Source organism: Triturus cristatus, chromosome 3_1 (genome assembly GCF_964204655.1).
Source record: "Triturus cristatus chromosome 3_1, aTriCri1.1, whole genome shotgun sequence".
In the NCBI taxonomy this organism is placed as follows: Eukaryota; Metazoa; Chordata; class Amphibia; order Caudata; family Salamandridae; genus Triturus; species Triturus cristatus.
Window position 1 is genome coordinate 954,108,373 of NC_140583.1, and position 23,137 is coordinate 954,131,509.

General features: G+C 52.1%; 1 protein-coding gene across 5 annotated transcripts in view; it reads right to left on the minus strand.

Annotated features, from left to right (window-relative positions):
• Positions 1 to 23,137, minus strand: part of RIF1 (replication timing regulatory factor 1) — a 442,844-nt gene that overhangs the window by 170,962 nt on the left and 248,745 nt on the right. For all 5 annotated transcript variants that reach the window (XM_085645596.1, XM_085645592.1, XM_085645595.1 and 2 more), the window contains one exon: positions 5,416 to 5,515. In XM_085645596.1, coding sequence (XP_085501722.1) covers positions 5,416 to 5,515 — 100 coding nt within the window. The remainder of the gene's footprint in view (positions 1 to 5,415; positions 5,516 to 23,137) is intronic.

The window sequence follows — 23,137 nt, forward strand, 5'->3', positions numbered from 1 at the left end:
GGTTCGGGTAGAGGACCGTCCCCTGCTGTTGCGGCAGAAAATCCTCCCGAAGAGGCAGACTGATCGGGGGATCGATGCTCCTACTGAGTAGCTTGGGATACCATGCGCTTTAAGCCCAGTCAGGAGCCACAAGAATAACTTGGGCCCGGTCGCGCCCGATCTTCAGCACTCTGGGCAGAAGTGGTATAGGCGGAAAGGCGCACAACAGACCGCAGCTTCACTCAAGAAGAAAAGCGTCTGAGCGAGTGCCGCCTTCGAAATTCCAACGCGCAGAACTGATGACATTGCGCGTTCTCTTCTGTGGCGAATAGATCTAACCAAGGCTCTCCCCATCGCAGAAAGAGACCTTGCGCCACGTCCAAGTTCAGACGCCACTCGTGGTCCACCATGCACCGGCGGCTGAGTTTGTCCGCCCTGGCGTTCAGAGAACCTGCCAGGTGTTGAACCACCAAGGTAATGCCTTGATGTCCCAGCCATGTCCAGAGGCGCAGAGCCTCCTGACATAGGGTCCACGACCCACCCCACCCTGTTTGTTGCAATACCACATGGCAGTGGTGTTGTCCGTGAACACCTGCACTACACTTCCCCGGACAGAGGGAAGGAATGCCTTCAGTGCAAGCCAGATCGCCCACAGCTCCAGAAGGTTGAAATGGGGCCGGGACTCCGCCGGAGACCAGACGCCCCTGATTGCCAACTCTCCCATGTGTCCTCCACAACCCAGGAGGGACGCATCCGTCACTACTGTGTGCTCCGGTTGGGGAAGGGAAGAATGATCTGCTCCCGACCCAATCGCGATCCGTGAGCCACCACTGCAACAGTCATGCAGCGCACTCTGAGATCTGGACGAGATCGGACAGGTTGCCCAGATGCTGTGCCCACTGTAACTTCAGGTCCCACTGCAGAGCCCGCATAGGCCAGCTGGCATGCGGCACCAGCAGGATGCAGGAGGCCATCAGGCCCAGAAGCCGGAGGGTCATCCCGACTGAAACCCGGGATAAAGGCTGAAAGAGCAGAACCATAGCCTGAATATCCCGGACTCGCTGTTCGGAAGGATAAACCCGAAACCGCTGCGAATCCAGAACCAGTCCGATGAAAGGGAGCTTCTGAGAGGGACTCAGGTGCAACTTCGGCACATTGATGGAGAACCGCAGCAGATGCAGGAGGTCTGCCGTAGTCTGGAGGTGGGAGACAACTGCGTGGGGCGAGCCCGCCTCCAACAGCAAGTCGTCGAGGTAGGGGAAGACGGACACCCCTGACCTGCGCAGATGAGCTGCGACCACCGCCATCACTTTCATGAACACAGAGGGCCACTGGTAAGGCCGAAGGGGAGCACGGCAAACTGCAAATGCTCCCGGCCTACCGTGGACCGCAGGTAACGCCGGTGGGCCGGCAGGATGGGAATGTGAAGTCCTGCAAGTCCAACGTTACCATCCAGTCTAAAGGGCAGACAGGACCTGAGCCAGAGTCAGCATCTTGAACTTCTTCTTCCAGAGGAAGCGATTGACGTCCCGGAGGTCCAAGATGGGGTGTAGGCCCCCTTTGTCCTTCTTGGGGACCAGAAAGTAGTGGGAATAGCAACCACTCCCTACTTACTGATCAGGAACATACTCTATGGTCCCCTTGGCCAGGAGGGCTTTGACTTCCTGACAGAGAAGAGACAAATGATCCCCCGACATGCGGTGGTGCCGAGGTGGCATGTCCGGAGGGGAGGTCAGAAAGGGGCGCGAGTAACCTTGGAAGATTATCTGCAGCACCCACTTGCCCGAAGTGATACCGCGCCAGTGGTGGAGGTGGAGACGGACCCTGCCTCCTACCGGCGTGGGGTGCCCCCTGAAGCTCCGATTAGGAAGGCTTGGAGGTGGAAGCAGCGGGTGCAGAGGTGGACTGCCCCGCCCGCTGGTTACCAGACCCGCGCCTGCGGAAGCCACATCAGTGGCCATGCTGAGCTAGGTTCTGCACAGGTTTTGCGGAGGAACGCATCTGGGCGCCTTTACCCTGGCCACGACAGGAACGAAACCCAGGCGTGGCAGGGCCCTTAGTGCAAATACCCAAAGACTTAGCTGTGGCCTGTGAGTCCTTTAAGCGCTCCAGGGCACAGTCCGCCTTGTCGCCAAAGAGGCGAGAGCCATCATAGGGCATGTCCATGAGCGAGCTCTGGAAATCAAGCGAGAACATGGTAGACCGCAACCAGCCATGGCGCCGCAACGCCACAGTCGTGGAAATCACCCTGCCCAAAGTATCAGCCGTGTCCAGACTACACCTGATGGCAAACTTCGCCGCATCCTTGCCCTCCGCAATCGCTTGGGAAAGGATGGCCTGGACCTCTTCAGAACACTGAGGCAGGACCTCTGCTACCGCATCCCACACAGCATGGGATTAACGGCCCAACAAGCAGGCGGTATTAACCGACCGCAACCCCAAGTTGGCAGAGGAGAACAACCTCTTGCCATATTGGTCGTTTAAGAGTCCGCATCCGACTGAGCCGTGGGAAAGGCACTCTGCGATGTCGAGGCCTGAATGACCAGGCTCTCAGGCTTAGGGTGAGTGGTCAAGAAGGCAGGGTAACCAGGTGACGGGCGATGACACCTAGCGATGATCTTATCCACCAGTGCCCCCGAGGCCGGCCGCAACCAAGTGCCCAAGAGGACTTCGGTAAGGGCCTCATTGAAAGGGAGCAGCGGTTCCGACAACGTAGACGCCGTCTGGAGCCCCTCAGTAAGGAGGTTGGTCTTAAGGGCCACCGTAGGGAGGTCGAGATGGAGAGCCACCGCAGCTCAACGCAGCACCATAGTGTAGGAAGCGCCCTCCTCCATAGTAGGCGGAGGGGAGCCAAACCCCGGGTCAGAAGACACATCAAGTTCACCTGCATCTTGAAGGTCATCCACCCAATCCTGCTCGGAGTCACACTGCCGCGCAAGGGGGTCCTCATCCGGCTCCGGGGTAGAAGGAGCCGGCTGCGGCGGCAGGACCGGAGCCGGAGCCAAACCGGAACCGCATCCCAATGAGGTTTCAGGTTGGAACGAAATGGTCCGAGAACCAGGGCAGGGGCGGGATAAACAGCACCCAGTGCGGCGCCTGTGGTGGCGCCGGAACCAAGGGCAGCGCCGGGGCCGGAGCTGCGGGCGCTGGATCCAGTGGCTCCAGGGACGGCAGCGGTGCTGCCGGGTCAACAGGATCTGGACACGGAACCGCAGGCGGGAGCCCGAAGCCTAAACAGGCGGTATATGGCAGCAAAAAAATCTTGCATCTGTTTGGGCGTAGCAGACGGACCTGGGTATAGTGGGTAGGCTGCGGGACTCTCAGGCTCCGGAGTAGCCACAGGGGCGGAGCCCCTGTCCCCCTCGTCCGCCTCCAGGGAGCAACGGGGGGACGCTTCTTCGACTTATGGCGTCGCTTACCGGAATCTGAAGGGGAAGACTTAGAGTCCGAGGAGCGACGGCCCCGGTCTTGCGAACCGCCCCTAGACACGGAGGTGAGAGGAGTGCCGGACCTTCAGCAACTTCCGGCGCTGCTCCCGCAAGGCCTTCGGGGCCATGGCACGGCAGTCCCGACAATCCCGGGAGTCATGGTCGGTGTCCAGGCATTAGAGGCAGACATCATGGGGGTCCGCCACCGACATTACGGCGGCACGACCCACAAGACTTCAAGCCGGGCATCCTTACATGCACCAGGAGACAAGAGAAGGAGACAAAGTCTCAAAAAAGTGGTCAAAAATTTACCAGGGTACGTGCACAATCCGGATCTGCGCTTTCGGCGCGTAAAAAGAAAACTGACGTCAGCGCGCATGGGTGGCGCCCAAGTAGGCTCCGTGACGTCATCATGGGGAAATCAGTGGTGGCCATCGGAGCTTGGTGTCACTCCTATTCCAGCCGCTGGAGTGAGAAATTTAGGAGTATGGGTAGATTCTGCGCTGACCTTCAGAGATCACACCAAGAAGGTGGCTGCCACGTGCTACGGAATTTTGCGTGGTACTAGGCCGGTCTTAAAGTATTTTGATCCCCCTACCAGACAGCTTGTAGTCCAGGCCTCAATACTTTCTCGGCTGGACTACGGCAGCTCATTGCTGTTAGGGGTGAATCAAGCGGAGGCCTCTAGGCTCCAAAGAGTACAAAACGCCGCGGCACGAGCCATTGTGGGCCTTCCAAGACATTGTTCAGTGTCTGGTACCATCACGGCCTTGCACTGGCTCCCGGTCAGACAGCGAATTAAGTTCAAGGCGCTGTGCCTGGCCTTTAAAATTCTGAAATCTTTTTCGCCGCCGGCACTTGTTCCTCTTCTTACGCCCTATATGCCTTCGAGATCCTTGAGATCGGAGGGGCTTCATCTGGCCATCTGTCCACGCTTCAAGTTGAGCAGAATGGGTGGCCGCTCCTTTAGGGTGCTAGCGGCAGGCCTATGGAATTCGCTCCCTGTACACATTCGAGCTCTGGAAGATCTGCTCACCTTCAGGCAGGCGATTAAAACCTTCCTGTTCCCGGTATCTAGTTAATTTCTTTTCTTTTATTGTGTGTTTGTTATAGCATCTGTCAAAGCGCCAGGACGCCCCTTTGCTGGGGCAGCTGTGCGCTATAAAAATACCAAATAACATAACATAACATCCCGGCGCGCATGACGCCAGTGATGGGCGTGGAGCCGCACTGCGCCACCTACTGGTGCGCAGGGGTACTGCTAAGCAGAAAACTTTCTGGGTCCAGACTGACACCTGGGGAATATTCTAAGGTAAGGAATCCATCACTAACGTGCCTCTTTCAGATATATCCAACAAGCACTCAGAATGAGAGAAGCAGAGAACTTAAACGTTCCCTGAGAAACCTGAATTTTCCATCCCAGAGTAGAGCCCCAGCCTTTGTTGGAAGCCAGCCTTTAATGTCTTTGCCGAATTTAGTTTTTTCTTGACTGCTACAACTTAGTTTTTTAAAGCCATTAAGATTGCATTATGTACCCCGAGATATATGAATGTATAATTTTATTGTGAATCTATACTGTTTATCTGTTCACATCTATGGTTTTTTTTTCAATGGCTATTAGCTGAATAAAAGTATGTTACTTTGAATTAAGCTAGTGCTCAGTGACACTAGAAATACTCACTTCAACAAATTGCCATTCTGACATCCTCAACTGTTGCTGTATGGTGCAGAGTATCACCTATGCAGCCAACCACAAAATGTTCTGTAGGATCCACAAGAGAATTATCTGAACTGCAAGTTGTACAAGGAACTGTTTTTTTTCTTATGCAGGATGCCTTCCCTTTGATCACTTCAGTGAAAATCCAGTGTATTCATATGAAATGTATTCTTGAAACCACATTCCAAATTGGGAAAGACATAGGAATGTCTAATTGAAGACATTTCTCCCATAGCACAAACCAGGTATTCAACAATGCTACTGCCTTGAAACATTACCAGTGCGACTCACCGGATCAGAGAATGGTCCACTAGATCCTTCTGCAACCTCAACAGTCTCAAATCCAGGTAAAAGAATAGGCGTTTTCTGCTTTACTTTGCTCAACACTGGTCTGTTAAAAAAGAAAAAAAGGAACATTACAGACTGTCAAGCAACTGAGCAGAAACAAATATCAACTAATAAAACCGTATGGTATTCGATTTTATTGCATTTAGATTGTTTTCATTTTGGATGTGTGCTCCAAATGAGAGTCTATTTGACAATGGTTTGTACCTTTGTCCATATAGGGACCCTTGCTTCTAGTCAGGGTAAGGGAGTTATGCCCTTAGACAACCCCTGCTCACCCCCCTTGGTAGCTTGGCACAAGCAGCTAGGCTTATCTCAGAGGCAGCGTGTAAAGCATTTGTGCATACACAGTAACAGTGAAAACACGTCCAAATGGACACCACACCACTTTAGAAATATAAACAAACTTTATCTAAACCAAACAAGACCAGAAATCCAAAAATTCAACATATAGTTATGAACATTTTACATTCAAAAACAGTTTGGTCCATAGAAAATGATGGATGCGTCACCTTCAAAACAAAGTACCTGGTATGCGTGCAAATCACAAGCAAAAAGGGGCACAGGGAAGGTGATGTGTAGGTTCCTTGCTCTGGGGAAGTGATGCGTTGGTTTCTTACTGCTGCGCTGGGGAGGTTTTGACTCTGTTCCTTACCGGAGAGGAGGTGATGCATCGGTTTCTTACTGCGTGGGGAGGTGATGCATCGGTTTCTGACTGCGGCCCAAGTGAAGCAGTAGATTTGGCGCCTTGATGCAGGGCGATTCCGGATGTGCCGAGTGGCAGCAAACAGGCGCTGCAACTGTTTCAGCTGTGTCCCCTAAATGTGTCAGGTCTTACATGTCAGGTGCTGCATCGATTCTTCGGATGCAGCGATAAGTGGAAATTCTTCTCACCACGGTGCTGCGTCGGAGAACAGCCATGTGTCAAATTTCTTAGTTCTGGAGTCCTTTTCAGCTTCCAGTCCCAGAAACATCCTCCAGAGGCCCAGAACTGGCTCAGGCACCTCCTCGCAGGTCAGAACTCCTAGCAGTGGCGTTCAGGGAAGCTGGGGGTGAAGTCTTTGTGTGACTAGGGACTTAGTAGTAAGTCAAACAAGCGAATCATGGAAACACTAATCCATATGTACCACTTACATAGGGAGCACTTGCACTTTGGCAATGATCAGCAGTGGCAAAGTGCCCAAAACATCTAAACCCCAAAAACTAAATCCAACACAGCAAAAAGAACAGGAGGCAGAGGCAAAAAGACAGGAAACCACGCCAAGGATGCCAGGTCTAAAGAACCCATCTTCGCAAAAGAGGACTTCGTTTTCTCAGAGGGAACTGAGCCTGAAGAGATTGGGCTTCATCAGGCAGATCACTTGGGCCCAGGGGACACTCTAGGATGGATCTGTGTCAGAGACAAGAAACCTGTCCCACTCTTCAAAGCCTGAGCAAGAAAGCTGCTGCACAGGAAAAGGGTGATATCAGTGACACCCATAGGGTCTACTAGGAGGATTGGCTCCTATACACGGAGGCCAGAGACAAAACCTGGAGCACCCAGGAGAGTGGTAGTACCTCAGAGGTTGAGAGTGTTGTCCTTACTTTGGCCCACGATATCCCCTTAAATGGGCACCTTGGCCAGGGTAAAACTTGGAGTAGGTTAGTCAATCAATTCTACTGGCCAAGGATGTCCCAGACGGTGGAGGACGTGTCAGTCTGGTCACCTGCCAAGCCAGTGGCAAGGCAGGAGGCCACCAAAAAGCTCTCTTAATTCCAATTCCAGTGGTTGGGGTATCCTTTGAAAGGGCCCCTTGGACTCCCAACAGCCTCCGGGAACAAATATATTCTGGTGGTAGTGGATGATGCAACCAGGTATCCTGACACTATTGCCCTAAGGGCCACCACTACGCCAATGTTTGCCAAAGCCCTCATTGCTGTATTCACCAGGGTTGGTTTCCCAAAGGAGGTGGTGTCAGACTGAGGTACAAGCTTCATGTCTGCTTACCTAAAACACAGGTGGAAAAAGTGTGGAGTGACCTACAGATCAGATTTACCACACCCCATCATCCACAAACAAATTGCTTGGTGTAAAGAATCAACCAGACATTGAAAGGCATGATTGGTGGGCTCCCTGAAAAACTCAGGAGATTGGATGTCCTACTTCCAGGACTTCTTTTTGCCTACAGGAAAGTGCCACAGAAGGGAGTGGGGTTTTCACCCTTTCAACTTTTGCTTGGGCACCCTGTTAGAGGTCCTCTAAGTCTGTTAAGAGAAGGATGGGAAAAATCTCTCAAAGAACCAAAACACGACATAGTGGACTATGTACTTGACCTTCGTTCCAGAATGGCAGGGTACATGGCGAAAGCCAGCCAAAATCTTCAGGCCATCCAAGAACTGCAAAGGAAGTGCCATGACCAAAAGGCTGATCTGGTAGAATTGAAACCAGGGCAGAAGGTATGGGTAATGGAGCCTGTGGCCCCTAGCGTCCTCCAAGACAAGTAGAGTGGGTGCTACCGGTCTTTGAAAGAAAAGGGGAGGTCACCTATCCAGTGGACCTCAGCAGTTGCAAACATCCCAAAAGGGTGATACATGTCAACAGCCTGAAGCCCTATTATTACAGAGATGACATGATTACAGATGAGGGACAGGAAACAGTGAACATCGACCTGATCTCCTCTACAGCAATCACCAGGAGGGGTCTGATGAAGTGGTCTTTTCAGACACCCTAGCTGACCAACAGCAAGCTGACTGCAGGCTTGTCCTAAGTCAGTATGTGAAGTTCTTCTCTCCGACAACTAGTCAGACTAGCTGGTGTACACATTATGTGGACACTGGTGACAGACTGTCAAAAACAATTTACAGGCAGTCTGATGTTAGAGAGCATCCAAGCTGGAGTCAGCAAGATGCTGGAATTTGGTGTCATTGAACCCTGAGAGAGCACCTGGGACAGCCCAGTTGTCCTAGTCCCCAAACCTCATTTCGAAGGTGAAAAGAAAGAAATGAGGTTGTTTGGACTATAGGGGCCTCAAAGCTGTAACAAACTGATGCACACCAAATCCCTAGAGCAAATTAACTCGACAGGTTAGCGGTAGCCAAATCTCAGTACCTTTGATCTCACATCTGGGTACCGGCAGATCGGTCTGACCCCTGGAGCAAACGAAAAGGAATATGCTACTTACCAGTATGCATCTGTTCTTGGCATGTAGAGCTGCAGAGCCACACACTAAGGATAAGATCACCATCTGGTGTTGGGCTCGGATGATTGCAGGTTGTTGTCTTCGGAAGAAGTCTTTGGTCACGAGATTGGTGACTCCTCCCCTGGACAACAGTGCGCATGGGCATCCACTCCATCCTCAGATTGTTTTTCGCCATGATGGGAAATGGAGTGTATAAGTAGTAAAGAGAAAGGATGTCCATGTGTAGTGTCTAATTAAGACAATGCTGGAACGGATACAGGTCCCGGGGAGGCAAGTGGGCGTGTGTGGCTCTGCAGCTCTACATGCCAAGAACAGATGCATACTGGTAAGTAGCATATTCCGTTTGAGGCATATGAGCTGCAGATCACACACTAAGGATAGATTATATAGCAGTGTCTCCCCTAGCGGTGGTCACCTGTATCAGTTGCAGCAGTTTGGAATAGTTTTTAGGACAGCTTGGCCTACTGAAGCTTGTTGTTTTGATTGCACATCAACACAGTAATGCTTAGTGAAGGTGTGTGTAGTAGACCATGTGGCTGCTTTGAAAATGTCTTCTAAGGGGATGTTCCCTAAGAATGCCATAGAAGCCCCTATTTTACGCGTGGAGTGCGCCCTAGGGGGAGCGGTAAGAGTATGTTTAGCTTTTTGGTAACATATTTGGATACATTTGACTATCCACCTGGCGATACCCGATATGGAAATAGGGTTGCCTTTATGTGGTGGAGCGAAAGCAACAAACAGTTGCTTGGTTTTCCGAAAAGGTTTGGTCCGGTCGATGTAATACAGCAAGGCTCTCTTAACATCTAAGGTATGAAGTGCCCTCTGAGCTACTGAGTCTGGATTAGGGAAGAAGACTGGAAGTTCGACTGACTGGTTTAGATGGAAAGGGGAAATGACTTTAGGGAGGAATTTTGGATTCGTCCAAAGAACCACTTTGTTCCGATGTAGTTGTAGGAAGGGTTCTTCGAGAGTTAAGGCTTGTATTTCACTTACTCTTTGCAGGGATGCGATTGCGATGAGGAAAGCCACTTTCCATGTTAGGAACTGCAGTTCCCATTTGTGCATTGGTTCAAATGGGGGACCCATGAGCCTTGTTAGAACAATATTAAGGTTCCACACCAGGGAAGGTGGTAACCTTGGAGGAATAATTCTTTTAAGACCCTCCATAAATGCTTTAATGGCTGGTACCTTAAAGAGGGACAGGTGTTGTCTATTTTGCAAATAGGCTGCTAATGCCGCTAGATGTAGATGTATAGAGGAATACGCTAAATTGCATCTTTGCAAGTGCAGTAAATAGCAAATGATGTTTTGGATGGAAGCATCCAGTGGTTGTATGTCATTGTTAGCGCAGTAAATGGCAAAAAGTTTCCATTTTGCAGCATAGCATGCCCTAGTAGTAGGTCTTCTGGCTTCTTTAATGATATTCATACAGTCTGGAGGAAGGTTGAGTTACCCGAACTCTAAGACTTCAGGAGCCAGATTGCCAAGTTCAGTGATTGAGGATCTGGGTGTCTGATTTCTCCATGGTTCTGGGTTAAAAGATCCGGGGAGAGATGCAGTTTTTGATGTGGAACTAGCGATAGTGAACCAGGGTTGACGTGCCCAAGTGGGAGCCACTAGGATGAGTGTTAGCGACTGTTTGTTTGCGTACCACAAATGGAATGAGTGGGACAGGCGGAAAAGCGTACGCAAATCTGCCTGACCAGTTCATCCATATTGCATTGCACTTTGACCGTGGGTGTGGGAACCTGGCAGCGAAGGTTGGGCATTTTGCGTTTTCTTTTGTGGCGAACAGGTCTATGTCCGGTTGTCCCCACTTTTGGAAGAATGGGAGTAAGACTTTGGGGTGTAGTTCCCATTCGTGTATCTGCTGTGTGTGGCGACAGAAGAGGTCGGCCACCTGGTTCTGAACCCCTGGGAGGTGTTCTGCTAGCAGGTAGATGTTTTGGGGAATTGCCCATCTCCAGATTTGTTGCGCCAGTTGGGACAGTTGTAGAGAATGTGTACCTCCTTGTTTCTGTATGTAATACATTGTGGTCATGTTGTCCGTGCGGATGAGGACAGTCTTGTTTTGTAGGTGCACTTGGAAGGATTTCAGTGCTAGGAACACCGCTAGAAGTTCTAGGTGATTGATGTGGAGCATTTTTTGTTGAGTGGTCCACCTGCCCTGAGTGGTGTGTTGAAGGAGGTGGGCTCCCCACCCTGTGAGAGATGCGTCGGTGGTCAGCACAATTTGTGGAAGAGGCTCTAAGAACGTCCGCCCTTTGGACAGGTTGATGGTGTTCCACCATTTCAGCGAGCGGCTGTCCACCAACACCAGATCGGTTAGTTGTCCGTGGGCCTGGTTCCACTGTTGTGCTAGACATTCCTGTGAGGGACGCATTTGAAGGCGTGCGTAGGGTACTATGGGGATGCATGACGCCATCATGCCTAAGAGTTGCATGAACACTCTTGCGGGGAGAGAGTGTTGTGTTTGAAATTTTTTGATGAGACTTTGTATGTTGGCTATCCTGGCTGTGCTGGGATAAGCTACGACTCTGGATGAGTCTATGGTGGCTCCCAGGTATTGTTGTACTTGGGAGGGTTGTAGTTGAGATTTGGGATAGTTGATGGTAAATCCCAAGTTGTGTAGGGTTTGAATAGTGCGGTGAGTGTGGAGAACGCATTTGTCTAGAGTATTGGCTTTTATGAGCCAATCGTCCGGATAGGGGAAGACATGGATTTTTTGTCTCCTGAGATATGCTGCCACAACTGACAAGCATTTGGTGAATACCCTGGGTGCAGTTGTTACTCCGAATGGGAGAACTGTAAACTGATAGTGCTGACCGTCTACCACGAATCGTAGATACTTCCTGTGAGCGGGATGCATAGGGATGTGAAAATATGCGTCCTTGAGGTGTAATGTGGCAAGGAAGTCTCCTTGTTGAAGTAATGGAAGGACCTGTTGGAGAGTGATCATGTGGAAATGATCCGATTGTATGTACTGGATTAGTAGTCTGAGGTCCAGTATGGGTCTTAAGGTTTTGTCCTTTTTTGGGAATGAGTAATTATAGGGAATATACTCCTGTGCCCTGATGTTGTAGTGGAACAGGTTCTATTGTGTGTTTTAGAAGCGAAGACTGTATTTCTTGTTTGAGGAGCGTGAGGTGGTGAGACGTCATGGGACGGTGCCTGGGTGGTATGTTTGGGGGTGGGTTTATCAGTTCGAGGCAGTAGCCAGATTGGATAATTTGTCTTACCCACCAGTCTGTAGTGATGGTATTCCAGACAGGTAAGAACTGTTGAAGTCTTCCCCCGACCGGAGTGGAATGGTCGGGGGGGGGGGGGGGGGGGGGGGGAGAGAGTGGTGGCAAGTCACTGTTTGGTGGCTGGAGAGGTGCGGGTGTTGTTGTTGCCCCGTCCTCGGCCTTGAATTTTGTTTCCCCGATAACCTCCTCTAAAATACCCTCTGTTAGGGGATGTTTGACCTGATGCTTTGAAGGTGGAAGAGTGGTCTGTTCCCACATTTTTGGAACCTCCTCTATAAAAGGAGCGACAAAATGAGCCTCTGGGTTGAGTAGACTGCAATGCTCCCATTGATTTGGCAGTCTCATTATCTTTCTTCATTTTCTCTAGGGCAGTGTCTACTGCAGGTCCGAATAGTTGCTCCTGATTAAAGGGTTGAGCAAGAATGGTGGTTTGGACTTCTGGCTTGAAGCCGGAAATGCGCAGCCATGCGTGGCGTCTAAGCAATACACTTGTGTTGACTGCCCTAGAGGCGGTGTCCGCTGCGTCTAATGCACATTTAATGGAGGCATTGGATATTAGTTGCCCTCTTGGATGAGGTCAGTGGCCTGTGTTTTGTATGGTTCAGGCAGGTGTTGCAAGAGATCCTCTAGTTGATCATAATGGGCTCTATCATAACGAGCCAATAGGGCTTGTGTATTGGCAATATGCCAGTGGTTAGCAGCTTGTGCGGCAACCCTTTTGCTGGAAGCCTCCAAGAGTTTAGACTCTGTCTGGGGGCAGCGTGTCTCCGGTTGTTTGGGAGTTAGCCCGCTTTCTGGCATTTGATACGACTAGTGAGTCTAGGGGGAGTTGCGCCTTGATGTACGCAGGATCTTGTGGCCCCGGTCTCTATTTGTTTTCTATTCTGGGGTTGAGAACCCTGGCCCTGACAGGGTCTTTAACAACCTCATTGGCATGCTTTATCACTCCCTTAATCATGGGTAGAATGTGAACAGTCTTCTGCGACTGCTCAAAAGTGTCGAGTAGGAAATCCTCCTCAGGAGTGTCGGTGTGCATGGTGACGCCATGAAACGATGCTGCTCAGTTTATAAGCTGACCAAACCCTAAATGGTCATCAGGAGGTGAGGGTTTTGAGGGATATGGAGTGGGGTTAAGCATATCAGGCATAGGGTAAGTCCAGTCATCTACTGGTGCTGTGTCCGGGAGTGTAAAGGGATCAGTAGGATCAGTGGGATAAGTAAAGAAATCTGGGTCTCCCCCTCCCCTAAATCATCATCATCCTGTGGAGGTGGTGTGTGAGAAGGAGATGGTAGATGTGAAGGCGGTGGGGGTGGGGGGGATGGAATAGGGGGTGATGTAGGAGAGGAAGGACGTATGGGTGAAGTGGCACAGTCCTTCTTTGGAGGTGGTGTGTCCAGCTTCCTTTTCCTGTAGGGCACCGCTGTGACATGTCCAGTTTTCGGATTTATGTAAATCCGTTTTTTGCTTTGGATCAGGCCGATAGAGTTCCTCACTGTCCGAAGGCGGCCTTGGCGCCGACTTTGTTTCAGATTTTGATTTTTGTTCTTTATGGACTTGTTTTGGCACGGAGGATGTTTTTGGTGCCGACGAGCCTTTCGGTGTCAGTAGAGACCTCGGCACCGAAGAACGTTTCGGCGCCGGTGGAGACGTCGTTGCCGAGTGACGTTTCGGGGCCGATGGAGATTTCGGTCTCGGAGCCTGCTTCGGTGCCGAAGGTATTATAGGCACAATTACATGAGGTTTGCTCGAGCCAGAGCCACCTGCAGGCTTACTTTTCTTCAGAGCCGGGCCCGAGGGCGGGGCTTCTGAAGATGTTTTTGGATCGCGACTGGGCCCAGCTGGCAGAGTCTTGACCAATGTCTTTTTGGGTGGTGTTGGGGTAGGGGGGCTGGTACTCACAGGCTGCCCCGGTTCAGAATCGTCTGCCTCGGACACGATCTGGAGATCTTCGGAGTCGTCGTCAGGGACATACTGTGCAAAGATGTCTTCTGGTTCCGGAACCGGCTTGGCCATGATATGGCGTTGAGCTCTTCGGTCCCGGATAGTTTTCTTCGAACGGAATACGGCGCAGGCTGGACAGCTGGATTCGTTGTGGTCTGGTGAAAGGCACAAATTACAGACCTTGTGTTGATCGCTATGAGGAAACTTTGCTCCACATTGGGGGCATTTTTTAAAAGGTGTCCTTATCATCAGCCGCGTCCGGAGTCGGTCCGATATGGATTTCGACGTAGAGTTTTCAAATTTGAGAGTTGTAGTGATTGCTATAAGTTTTCTGCTGGAGCGGAAAAAAGTTCATCCGAACCCAATGGCGGAAAAAAACAATCTGAGGATGGAGTGGATGCCCGTGCGCACTGTTGTCCAGGGAAGGAGTCACCAATCTCGTGACCAAAGACTTATCCTTAGTGTGTGATCTGCAGCTCATATGCCTTGAAAATCTGCATTCTCCACCCCAAATGTGCACTTCTAGTTTACAGTGATGCCCTTTGGATTAAGAATGCCCCTGCCAATAGTTGGTGAACAAAGTCCTTACTGGGTTGGAATCCTTTAGTGCAGCTTATCTTGATAATGCTGACTACAGCTCTATCTGGCAGGATCACCTGATCCACCTTGGCAAGGTCCTAGAGTCTGAGAAATGCAGGCCTCGCTATCAAGGCAAGCAAGTGACAGATAAGGCAGGGCAAGGTTGTATACTTGGGTCTCCTGATGGGTTAAGGCCAAGGTTGGCCAATCAAACCCACGGTCCAGACAATAATGGACTGGGTAGCTCCAACCACCCAAGTCAGGGAATTCATTGGCTTGACCGGGTACTAGAGGAGGTTTGTGAAAGACTATGGGTCCATAGTGACTACCCTCACAGAACATGCATCCAAAAGAAAGCACAAGAAAGTGAACTGGACAGTGGGCTGTCAAAAGGCTTTTGACACTCTGAAGGATGCAATGTGCTCTGCCCGAGTCCAGAAAGCTCCAGACTATACCATTACCATACTATTGTGCAGACAGATGCCTCTGAGCATTGGATAGGTGCAGTCCTAACCCAAACAAATGATGAGGGGCATGACCAACCTGTGGCTTTTATAAGCAGAAGAATACTCCTAGAGAGCAGCGCTGGAGTGCCACTGAGAGGGAAGCCTTTGCTATGGTTTGCTCCCTGAAGAAGCTGAGACCATACTTGTTTGGTGGTCACTTCCTTGTTTAAAAGGACCACAGGCCTCTAAGATGGTTTATGCAAATGAAGGTGAAAATCGTTGAGGTGGTCAAGCTCCCTACATGGTATTAGCTTTACATTGAAGTACAGACCTGGGGTTGACCATGCCAATCAAGATGGCATTTCCAGGTGTTTTCACTTGGATGAAGACTCTCTTGGGAAAGGTGAATCACACTCTTTCATTTGGGGTAATTCCCCATTTTTGCCTGGTATCTGAAGCAATTTCAACAGATGTGCACTGGGTTGCTGCTATCCACGACCCCAGAGCCAGATCGCTTTCCCCTAACAATTGGTCCCCCATTTGTACATACCTTCAGCACCCCTGCAAGTCCCACGTAAATGGTATCTCAACACAGACACTGTATGTAAGTTGCCCCTATAGTAGGTCTTACAGCTCTAAGGCAGGGTTCATTAGATTATATGTGAGGTCTTCTCTGCATAAGCAGATGTGCCTCTGTGATGCATAGTTCAACTACTAGATTTTACAAATGATCAGGGAAGCCATTTTATGGAAATATACTGCACACTGGTCATCAAGCGTTCCCAAGCAACATGATCGCTTTGATACCAAACACCATCGGTTTCAGCAAACACCTTGTCTTAATAAATCTGTACTGACAGCACCCAGAGGGCACCTTAGAGGTGAGCCCTGAAAAACCTACCAGTGTCTAGCATGGTGGCTGACTGGTAATGTCCAGCCTGCCACCACAGACGGGTGTTTGACCTCCTGCAGATGAGAGCCCGCACTCTGAGGTCAGAAACAATGCCTGCTCTGGCAGGAGAGGTTTACACCTCCTTCAGTAGGATAGCTCATAATTTAGCATATCGGGCGAGAGGCTTTAAAGCCAATGAAACCAGGAACTTCGATTAATCAGATTGATAGAAGGACAAAAAGAACTCCACACACAAGAACTGTGGAGTAGCAATGGATTTTTCCCCTAACCCTGCCTGCCTGTTGCTGTCCTGACAATCGCCAAGACCCAATTTGTCCTGCAGCTTTGGAGGGCTGCCAGCACTTAGCCAACGAGCCAGTATCTCCCATGAAGTGGAGGAGCCACTTGCCTGAAGGTATTGACCACAAAGTCCGGTTCCCCAAACTGCAGACCACCAGGTCCATTGAGGGAACAGCAGCCCAGGAAAGGTTTTTCCAGGTTCCCAGAGGTCAGCCCCATTTCTCCAGCAAGTTTTGAGACGCTAGACCCTCCAGGAGCCCCTTAGCCGCTATACCCAGAGAACCAAAGCGCTTGATTCAGCCAAGGCTTATTAAATGTCTAGCCTGGACACCAACACCGCAAAGACAGACCTACCAATGTGGGACATCAGCATCACAGAGGCCATCTTCAAGAGTGGCTCTGTTCTCCTCTTTTGTCCCCATCTCCAGGTAGACCTAAAAAGTGAGTGTAGGAAGCGGTCTCTTAATATTTCAAAGAGTGTTCAGGTATTCCTTATGAGCGGACAGTGCTTGCTTTAACAATCCCTCTTTGTGGTAGTGCTAGATATTTGTTGCATACACAGTCAATACATGATACACAAACTCAATAAGGAGATCCACACCAATATAGAAAAATAACATTTCATATAATTTTTGACATCAAGATCTTAGTTATTGGGCAAGTACTTTTTAAAATGGCAGTTTAAGAACACAGGTAAATGCATGTATTGTCTCGAAAGCATGAATGTTATCCTATGGGGATAAACAGATACTGAATACGGGTACTTAGCATTGACTTACAGGACCATTCCTCTAGTTTACGTAGGTATGGAGCAGGGTCCAAGGAAGCACCAGCAGATCACCTTGGTAGGCTCTGGGGCATCCGTGTGCTGTGGTGCTTTCTGGCGTTGGGTGTCTCGGTTTCAATTGGAACGGTCCTGAGAAAAAGAGGCTGCAAGCAAGGACTTGGAGAGGGAGCCTGGGGGGCGGGGTTGTGACAGGCAAAGCAAATCGGGTTCAACCCACACAGGGGCTCGGTCCCTGAGATGCAGAGGCGCGTAGAGGTACCCTCTGTCCGCTTCTCGTGCTGTGGGGATCAGGTGCAGTGGTGCTTTCAGGCGTGCATTGGGTCAATGCCTTGGGAGACACTTGCTGTTGAGGGGACCTACACAAAGAGGCTGCACGAGGTGACTGGGAATCTAGCGTGGGCAAACCCAAGGTGGGGTTCTACTCTGTAGGGACTCTGGCACTGCTGGCAGCATTGGCCCACTTGGACTGGCTAGGGGGGACAGGTGCAGTGGTGCTTTCCAATGTCGGGTTTTCTGTGGTCTGGAGTCCACATGGTTTTTCTTGGGTGCCTTCAGGGTGCAAGGAAGTAGCTCCACTACTCCATGTGAGTTGTTTGTTGATACTTGAGGTGCTGGCAGTCCTCCCAGGCTTTTAGATGCAGAGCAGCTGCAGGATGAGTCCTCTTTGACCCAATTGTCGGGGACAGCAGGATTGTTACCAAGTCAGTTGCTGCTCCTCAGTTTTTGCTCTTCAGTGTCGTCCTCCTTCATAGGTCAAATTCTAATTCCTGGTGTTAGGGGCTCCCCTAGATACCAGACGTAGGGGCAAAGAACGGTGGTAGTCAATGGGCTATTTACTAGTGGGAGTATTACAGTTCCTAATTCTGCCATCACGAAGATGGTGGAATTTTCCTAATGGGGGGGGGGGGGGGGGGACTAACTTCAGGCAGCTCATCATTGTGGCGTGACTGGCCTGGTAGTGCGCCATGTCTCGCAGCATATATACTTTCCTGCCTGTCCTGGTGCCAAATGGGCCTCAGGGCAGAGGAGTGGACTCTCCCAGGCCTGGGGAAGGCAGAGACGCATAGCAAAGGTGGCAGATGCCTTTGAAGACTCCTGCCTTGATATGCTAATTGCTGGTCACCTTCTCCAAGTAGGATAACCAACACCTTCGGCCAGTGCAGGCATTGTTTCTGCCCTCGGAGAGCGTGGGCTATCACCTGCAAGGGGGTCAGAAACCGGTTTGTGGTGGAAGGCTGGTCGACACCAGTCAGCCAGCACACTAGAGGTTTCGGGGCTCCTCTAAGGTGCCCTCTAGGAGCATGCAATAATAAAACCACCACTGGAATCAGTGTGGGTTTAATACAAGGTGTTTGAAATCAAACATTTCAGCAAAGCCATGAGGTAGCTGGGGGGACTCATTTTTACCAGTGTCCAGCAGATGTGCTTAAAGAACAAGTTACTTACCTTCGGTAACGATGTATCTGTAAGAAACATAAGTTAGTTAGATTCCTCACCTTAGAATATCCCCAGGCGTCAGACTGGATCCGGAAGATTTTTCGTCAGCAATACCCCTTGCGCGTCGCTAGGCGTCGTCTGCGGCTCCGCGTCCGTCGTCGGCGTCGTGTGCCGGGATGACGTCGGAGTACTTAGACGCCGCCCTCGCGCGCTGACGTCAGTTCTTGTACATAGCCTTCCGCGCCAGGAACGCCGAGCCATGCAAAGACCGACACTGGTGCCAAAAATAAAATCTAGGGGCCTGAAAAGGATAACCTTAACCCTAGATGTCAGTTCGCAGAACGGGGAGGATGGGTGGGTCGGTGAGGAATCTAACTAATGTTTCTTACAGATACATCGTTACCGAAGGTAAGTAACTTGTTCATCTGAAAGAAACACGTTAGTTAGATTCCTCACCTTAGAATAGATACTCAAGCAATACCATCCCCGGTGGTGGGTCTGCGAACCAAGATCACACCAGAAAGTCCTGCAGGACAGAACGGCCAAAGAAGCCATCCCTCCGGACTTGGCTGTCAAGGCAATAATGCCTGGCAAACGTGTGTAGCGAAGCCCACGTTGCCGCCTGACAGATGTCCTGCAAAGGGACACCCCGTCCCAAAGCAGTAGTAGCCGCTGTGGCCCGAGTAGAATGGGCGCGCAGCCCAACAGGAGGGTCCTTTTTAGCCAAGGAGTAACAAATTTTGATGCACAAAACGACCCACCGAGAGATGGTCCGTTTGTGCACCGCTTTCCCCTTCTTAGCACCCACGTATCCAACGAAAAGTTGGTCGTCCACCCGGAACTGCTATGTGCGGTCCAAATAAAAGGAGAGCGCACGTTTTGGGTCCAGACGGTGGAGCCCCTCTTCCTCTTTGGAAGGATGCGGAGGCGGAAAGAAGGTGGGCAAGGTGACAGACTGCCCAAGATGAAATGGAGTCACCACTTTCGGAAGAAAGGAGGGACGAGGCCGAAGGACAACCTTGTCCGGATGAACAGAGAGAAAAGGAGGCTTGGAAGATAAAGCCTGGAGCTCACTCACCCGTCTAGCCGAGGTGATGGCTACCAGAAAAGCAGTCTTAAGCGTCAGCAGACGAAGAGGACAATTATGAAGAGGCTCAAAGGGAGCACACATTAGAAAAGTGAGAACAAGATTCAAGTCCCACTGAGGCATTACAAAAGGGACAGGAGGGAACGTGTGAGTAATGCCTTTTAGAAAGCGTGTAACTACAGGGGACTTGAAAAGAGAAGGCTGATCAGGAAGCCGCAAGAAGGCAGAGATGGCAGCAAGATAACCTTTCAGGGTGCCCAGGGCAGAGCCCTGCCGGGCCAAAGAAAGAAGAAAGAGGAGAACCTCAGAAAGAGGGGCGGAAAGGGGATCCACAGCCTTTGCTGTGCACCATGCCACGAATTTGTTCCACCGGCAGGCGTATACCGTATTTGTGGAGGGACGCCTGGCTGCCAGAATGATATCACAGACTTCAGGAGGCAAGTCAAATGGCATCAACTGCCGCCGCTCAATCTCCACGCATGGAGGTGGAGGCTGGACAGGTCCGGGTGGAGGACCGTCCCCTGCTGCTGCGACAGAAGATCCTCCCGAAGGGGCAGACGTATCGGAGGATCGGTCAACATACTGAGTAGCTCGGGATACCAGTATCTTCGTGCCCAATCCAGAGCCACCAAGATGACTTGGGCCCGGTCGTGCCTGATCTTCTTCAGCACTCTGGGCAGAAGTGGTATAGGCGGAAAGGCGTACAACAGACCGCAACTCCACTCGTGACGAAAAGCGTCGCCGAGCGAGTGCCGCCTTGGAAATTCCAACGCGCAGAACTGCTGACATTGCGCGTTCTCTTCGGTGGCGAATAGATCTAACCAAGGCTCTCCCCATTGCTGAAAGAGACCTTGCGCCACTTCGGAGTTCAGACGCCATTCGTGATCCATCATGCACCGGCGGCTGAGTTCGTCTGCTCTGGCGTTCAGAGAGCCCGCCAGATGTTGAACCACTAGTGTGACGCCCTGGTGTTCCAGCCATGTCCAGAGGCGCAGAGCCAGGATCCTGACAAAGGGTCCACGACCCCACCCCGCCCTGTTTGTTGCAATACCACATGGCGGTGGTGTTGTCCGTGAACACCTGCACGACACTTCCCCTGACAGAGGGAAGGAAGGCTTTCAGTGCAAGTCGGATCGCTCTCAACTCCAACAGGTTGATGTGGAGGCGAGACTCCTCCGGAGACCAGAGGCCTCTGATCTCCGCCTCTCCCATATGGCCACCCCATCCCGGGAGGGACGCATCCGTCACTACGACATGCTCCGGTTGGGGAAGGGAGAGGCTCCTGCCCATGACCCAATCGCGGTCCGTGAGCCACCACTGCAACTGCTGTGCAGTGCCCTCCGAGATCAAGACATGGTCGGACAGGTTGCCGTGATGCTGAGCCCACTGAAACTTCAGGTCCCACTGCAGAGCCCGCATGTGCCGCCTGGCGTGATGCACTAGTAGGATGCAGGAGGCCATCAGCCCCAGAAGCCGCAACACTAGCCTGACCGAAACCCAGGATAGAGGCCGAAAGATGGGAATCAGGGCCTGTATATCCCGGACCCGCTGTTCCGGTGGATGGACCCGGAACTGCGCCGAATCGAGAACAGCTCCGATAAAAGGAGCTTCTGAGAGGGACTCAGGTGTGACTTCGGCACGTTGATGGAAAATCCCAGCAAATGCAGGAGATCCGCCGTAGTCTGGAGGTGGGAGACGACTGCCTGGGGCGAGCCTGCCTTCAACAACCAGTCGTCGAGATAGGGGAAGACTGGAACCCCTGATCTGCGCAGATGAGCTGCGACCACCGCCATCACTTTCGTGAACACCGAGGGGCACTGGTGAGGCCGAAGGGGAGCACGGTAAACTGAAAATGCTCTTGGCCCACCGTGAACCGCAGGTAACGCCGGTGGGCCGGCAGGACGGGGATGTGGAAATATGCGTCCTGCAAGTCCAACGCTACCATCCAGTCTCCGGGGTCTAGGGCAGCTAGAACCTGAGCCAAAGTCAACATCTTGAACCTTTCCTTCCGGAGGAAGGCATGGACGTTCCGGAGGTCCAAGATAGGGCGTAGGCCCCCTTTGCCCTTCTTGGGAACCAGAAAGTAGTGGGAATAACAACCACGACCTACTTCTGGACTCGGAACGCGCTCGACGGCCCCCTTGGCCAAGAGGGCCGAAACTTCCTCGTGGAGAAGATTCAAATGATCCCCCGAGATACGGTGGTGCTGCGGTGGCATGGCTGGAGGGGTCGTCTCGAAGGGGAGGGAGTAGCCCCTTCGGACGATTTGCAGCACCCACCTGTCCGATGTGATGGACCGCCAGTGGAGCAGGTGATGGCGAACTCTGCCGCCCACTGGCGTGGAATGGGCCTGAAAGCTCGGACTAGGAAGGCTTTGAGGCGGATGCTGCCGGGGTGGATGTGGGCTGACCTAGTCGTCCTCCAGAACTGCCTCGGCGGAAACCACGTCCGCGCGCAGGTTGGTTCTGCGGCTGGTGGCTAGGCGCACGTGAGGAGGCACCCCTTCCTTGGCCACGAAAGGGGCGAAAGGCGGAAGATTGCGACCGCGGGGCCGAGAGGCCCAAGGACTTGGCCGTAGCCCGGGAGTCCTTAAAGCGATTCAGCGCACTGTCCGCTTTCTCGCCAAACAGGCCAGTGCCATCAAAAGGCATGTCCATGAGAGTGCTCTGGACATCGCCCGAAAATGACGTGGACCGCAGCCAGGCGTGACGTCTAAGCGCCACTGTGGTAGAAATGGCCCTACCCAGCGAGTCCGTGGTGTCAAGCCCACAACGTATAGCATGTCGCGCGGCATCCCTCCCATCGGCCATAGCCTGGGTAAGTCGTGTCCGGACCTCCTCCAGACACAGGGGCAGCGCGTCCTCCACCGCATCCCACAGAGAGTGGGAATAACGGTCCAAGAGACAAGCGGTGTTCAAAGACCGCAGTCCCAAACTAAGGGAAGAGAACAGCTTCTTGCCAAACTGTTCTAGTCTCTTGGAATCCAGGTCCGGCGGGGCGGTCGGGAAAGAGGATTGGGAGGTGGAGGCCTGGATAACCAGGCTCTCAGGGGTAGGGTGTTGGGACAGAAAACTGGGGTCGCCCGGAGCAGGGAGGTGGCGCCTGGCGACGTTCCTGTCCACAGGGGAAACTGTGGAGGGCTTGGACCAGGTGCCCTGCAGAACATCAATGAGGGCCTCATTGAATTGCAGCAGAGGCTCAGTGGAGCTTGCTGCAGACTGAAGCACCTCAGTGAGGACGTTAGTCCTCACAGCCACGGCAGGTAGCTCGAGCCCAAGGGCTGCGGCCGCCTTGCGCAGCACCACAGAGAAAGCAGCGCCCTCCTCCGAAGCCACAGTCGGAGGAGAGACAAATCCAGTGTCTGGAGAGGTATCCAGGCCACTGGCCTCCCCCAGTTCATCTGCCCAGTTGAGCTTGAGCGGCCATAGGATCCTCGGATCCCTCCCAGTTGTCCCCATCATCCGACTCCTGGTATAGAGGAGAAAGTAATGGAGCCGGGCGGTAGACATAATGTGTCTCTAGCGGCGCCGATCTCGGCGTCCATCGACGCCGGACCGGCGCCGGGCCCGGAGCAGGACTGAACTGGGGAACGACGTCGAGCGGAGTAGACGTCGGCGTCGGGGGTGGTACCGGTGTCGACGCCGGCGGAGGAGGCGTGACGAGGTTGACCGGCGTCGACGGGGACTCGAGAACGGGTCTCTCGGGCGCTTGCGGCGTCGAGGCCGGAGCCGTCAACGGCGCCAGGGCCGGAGCCACCGGCAGGCAAGGCAG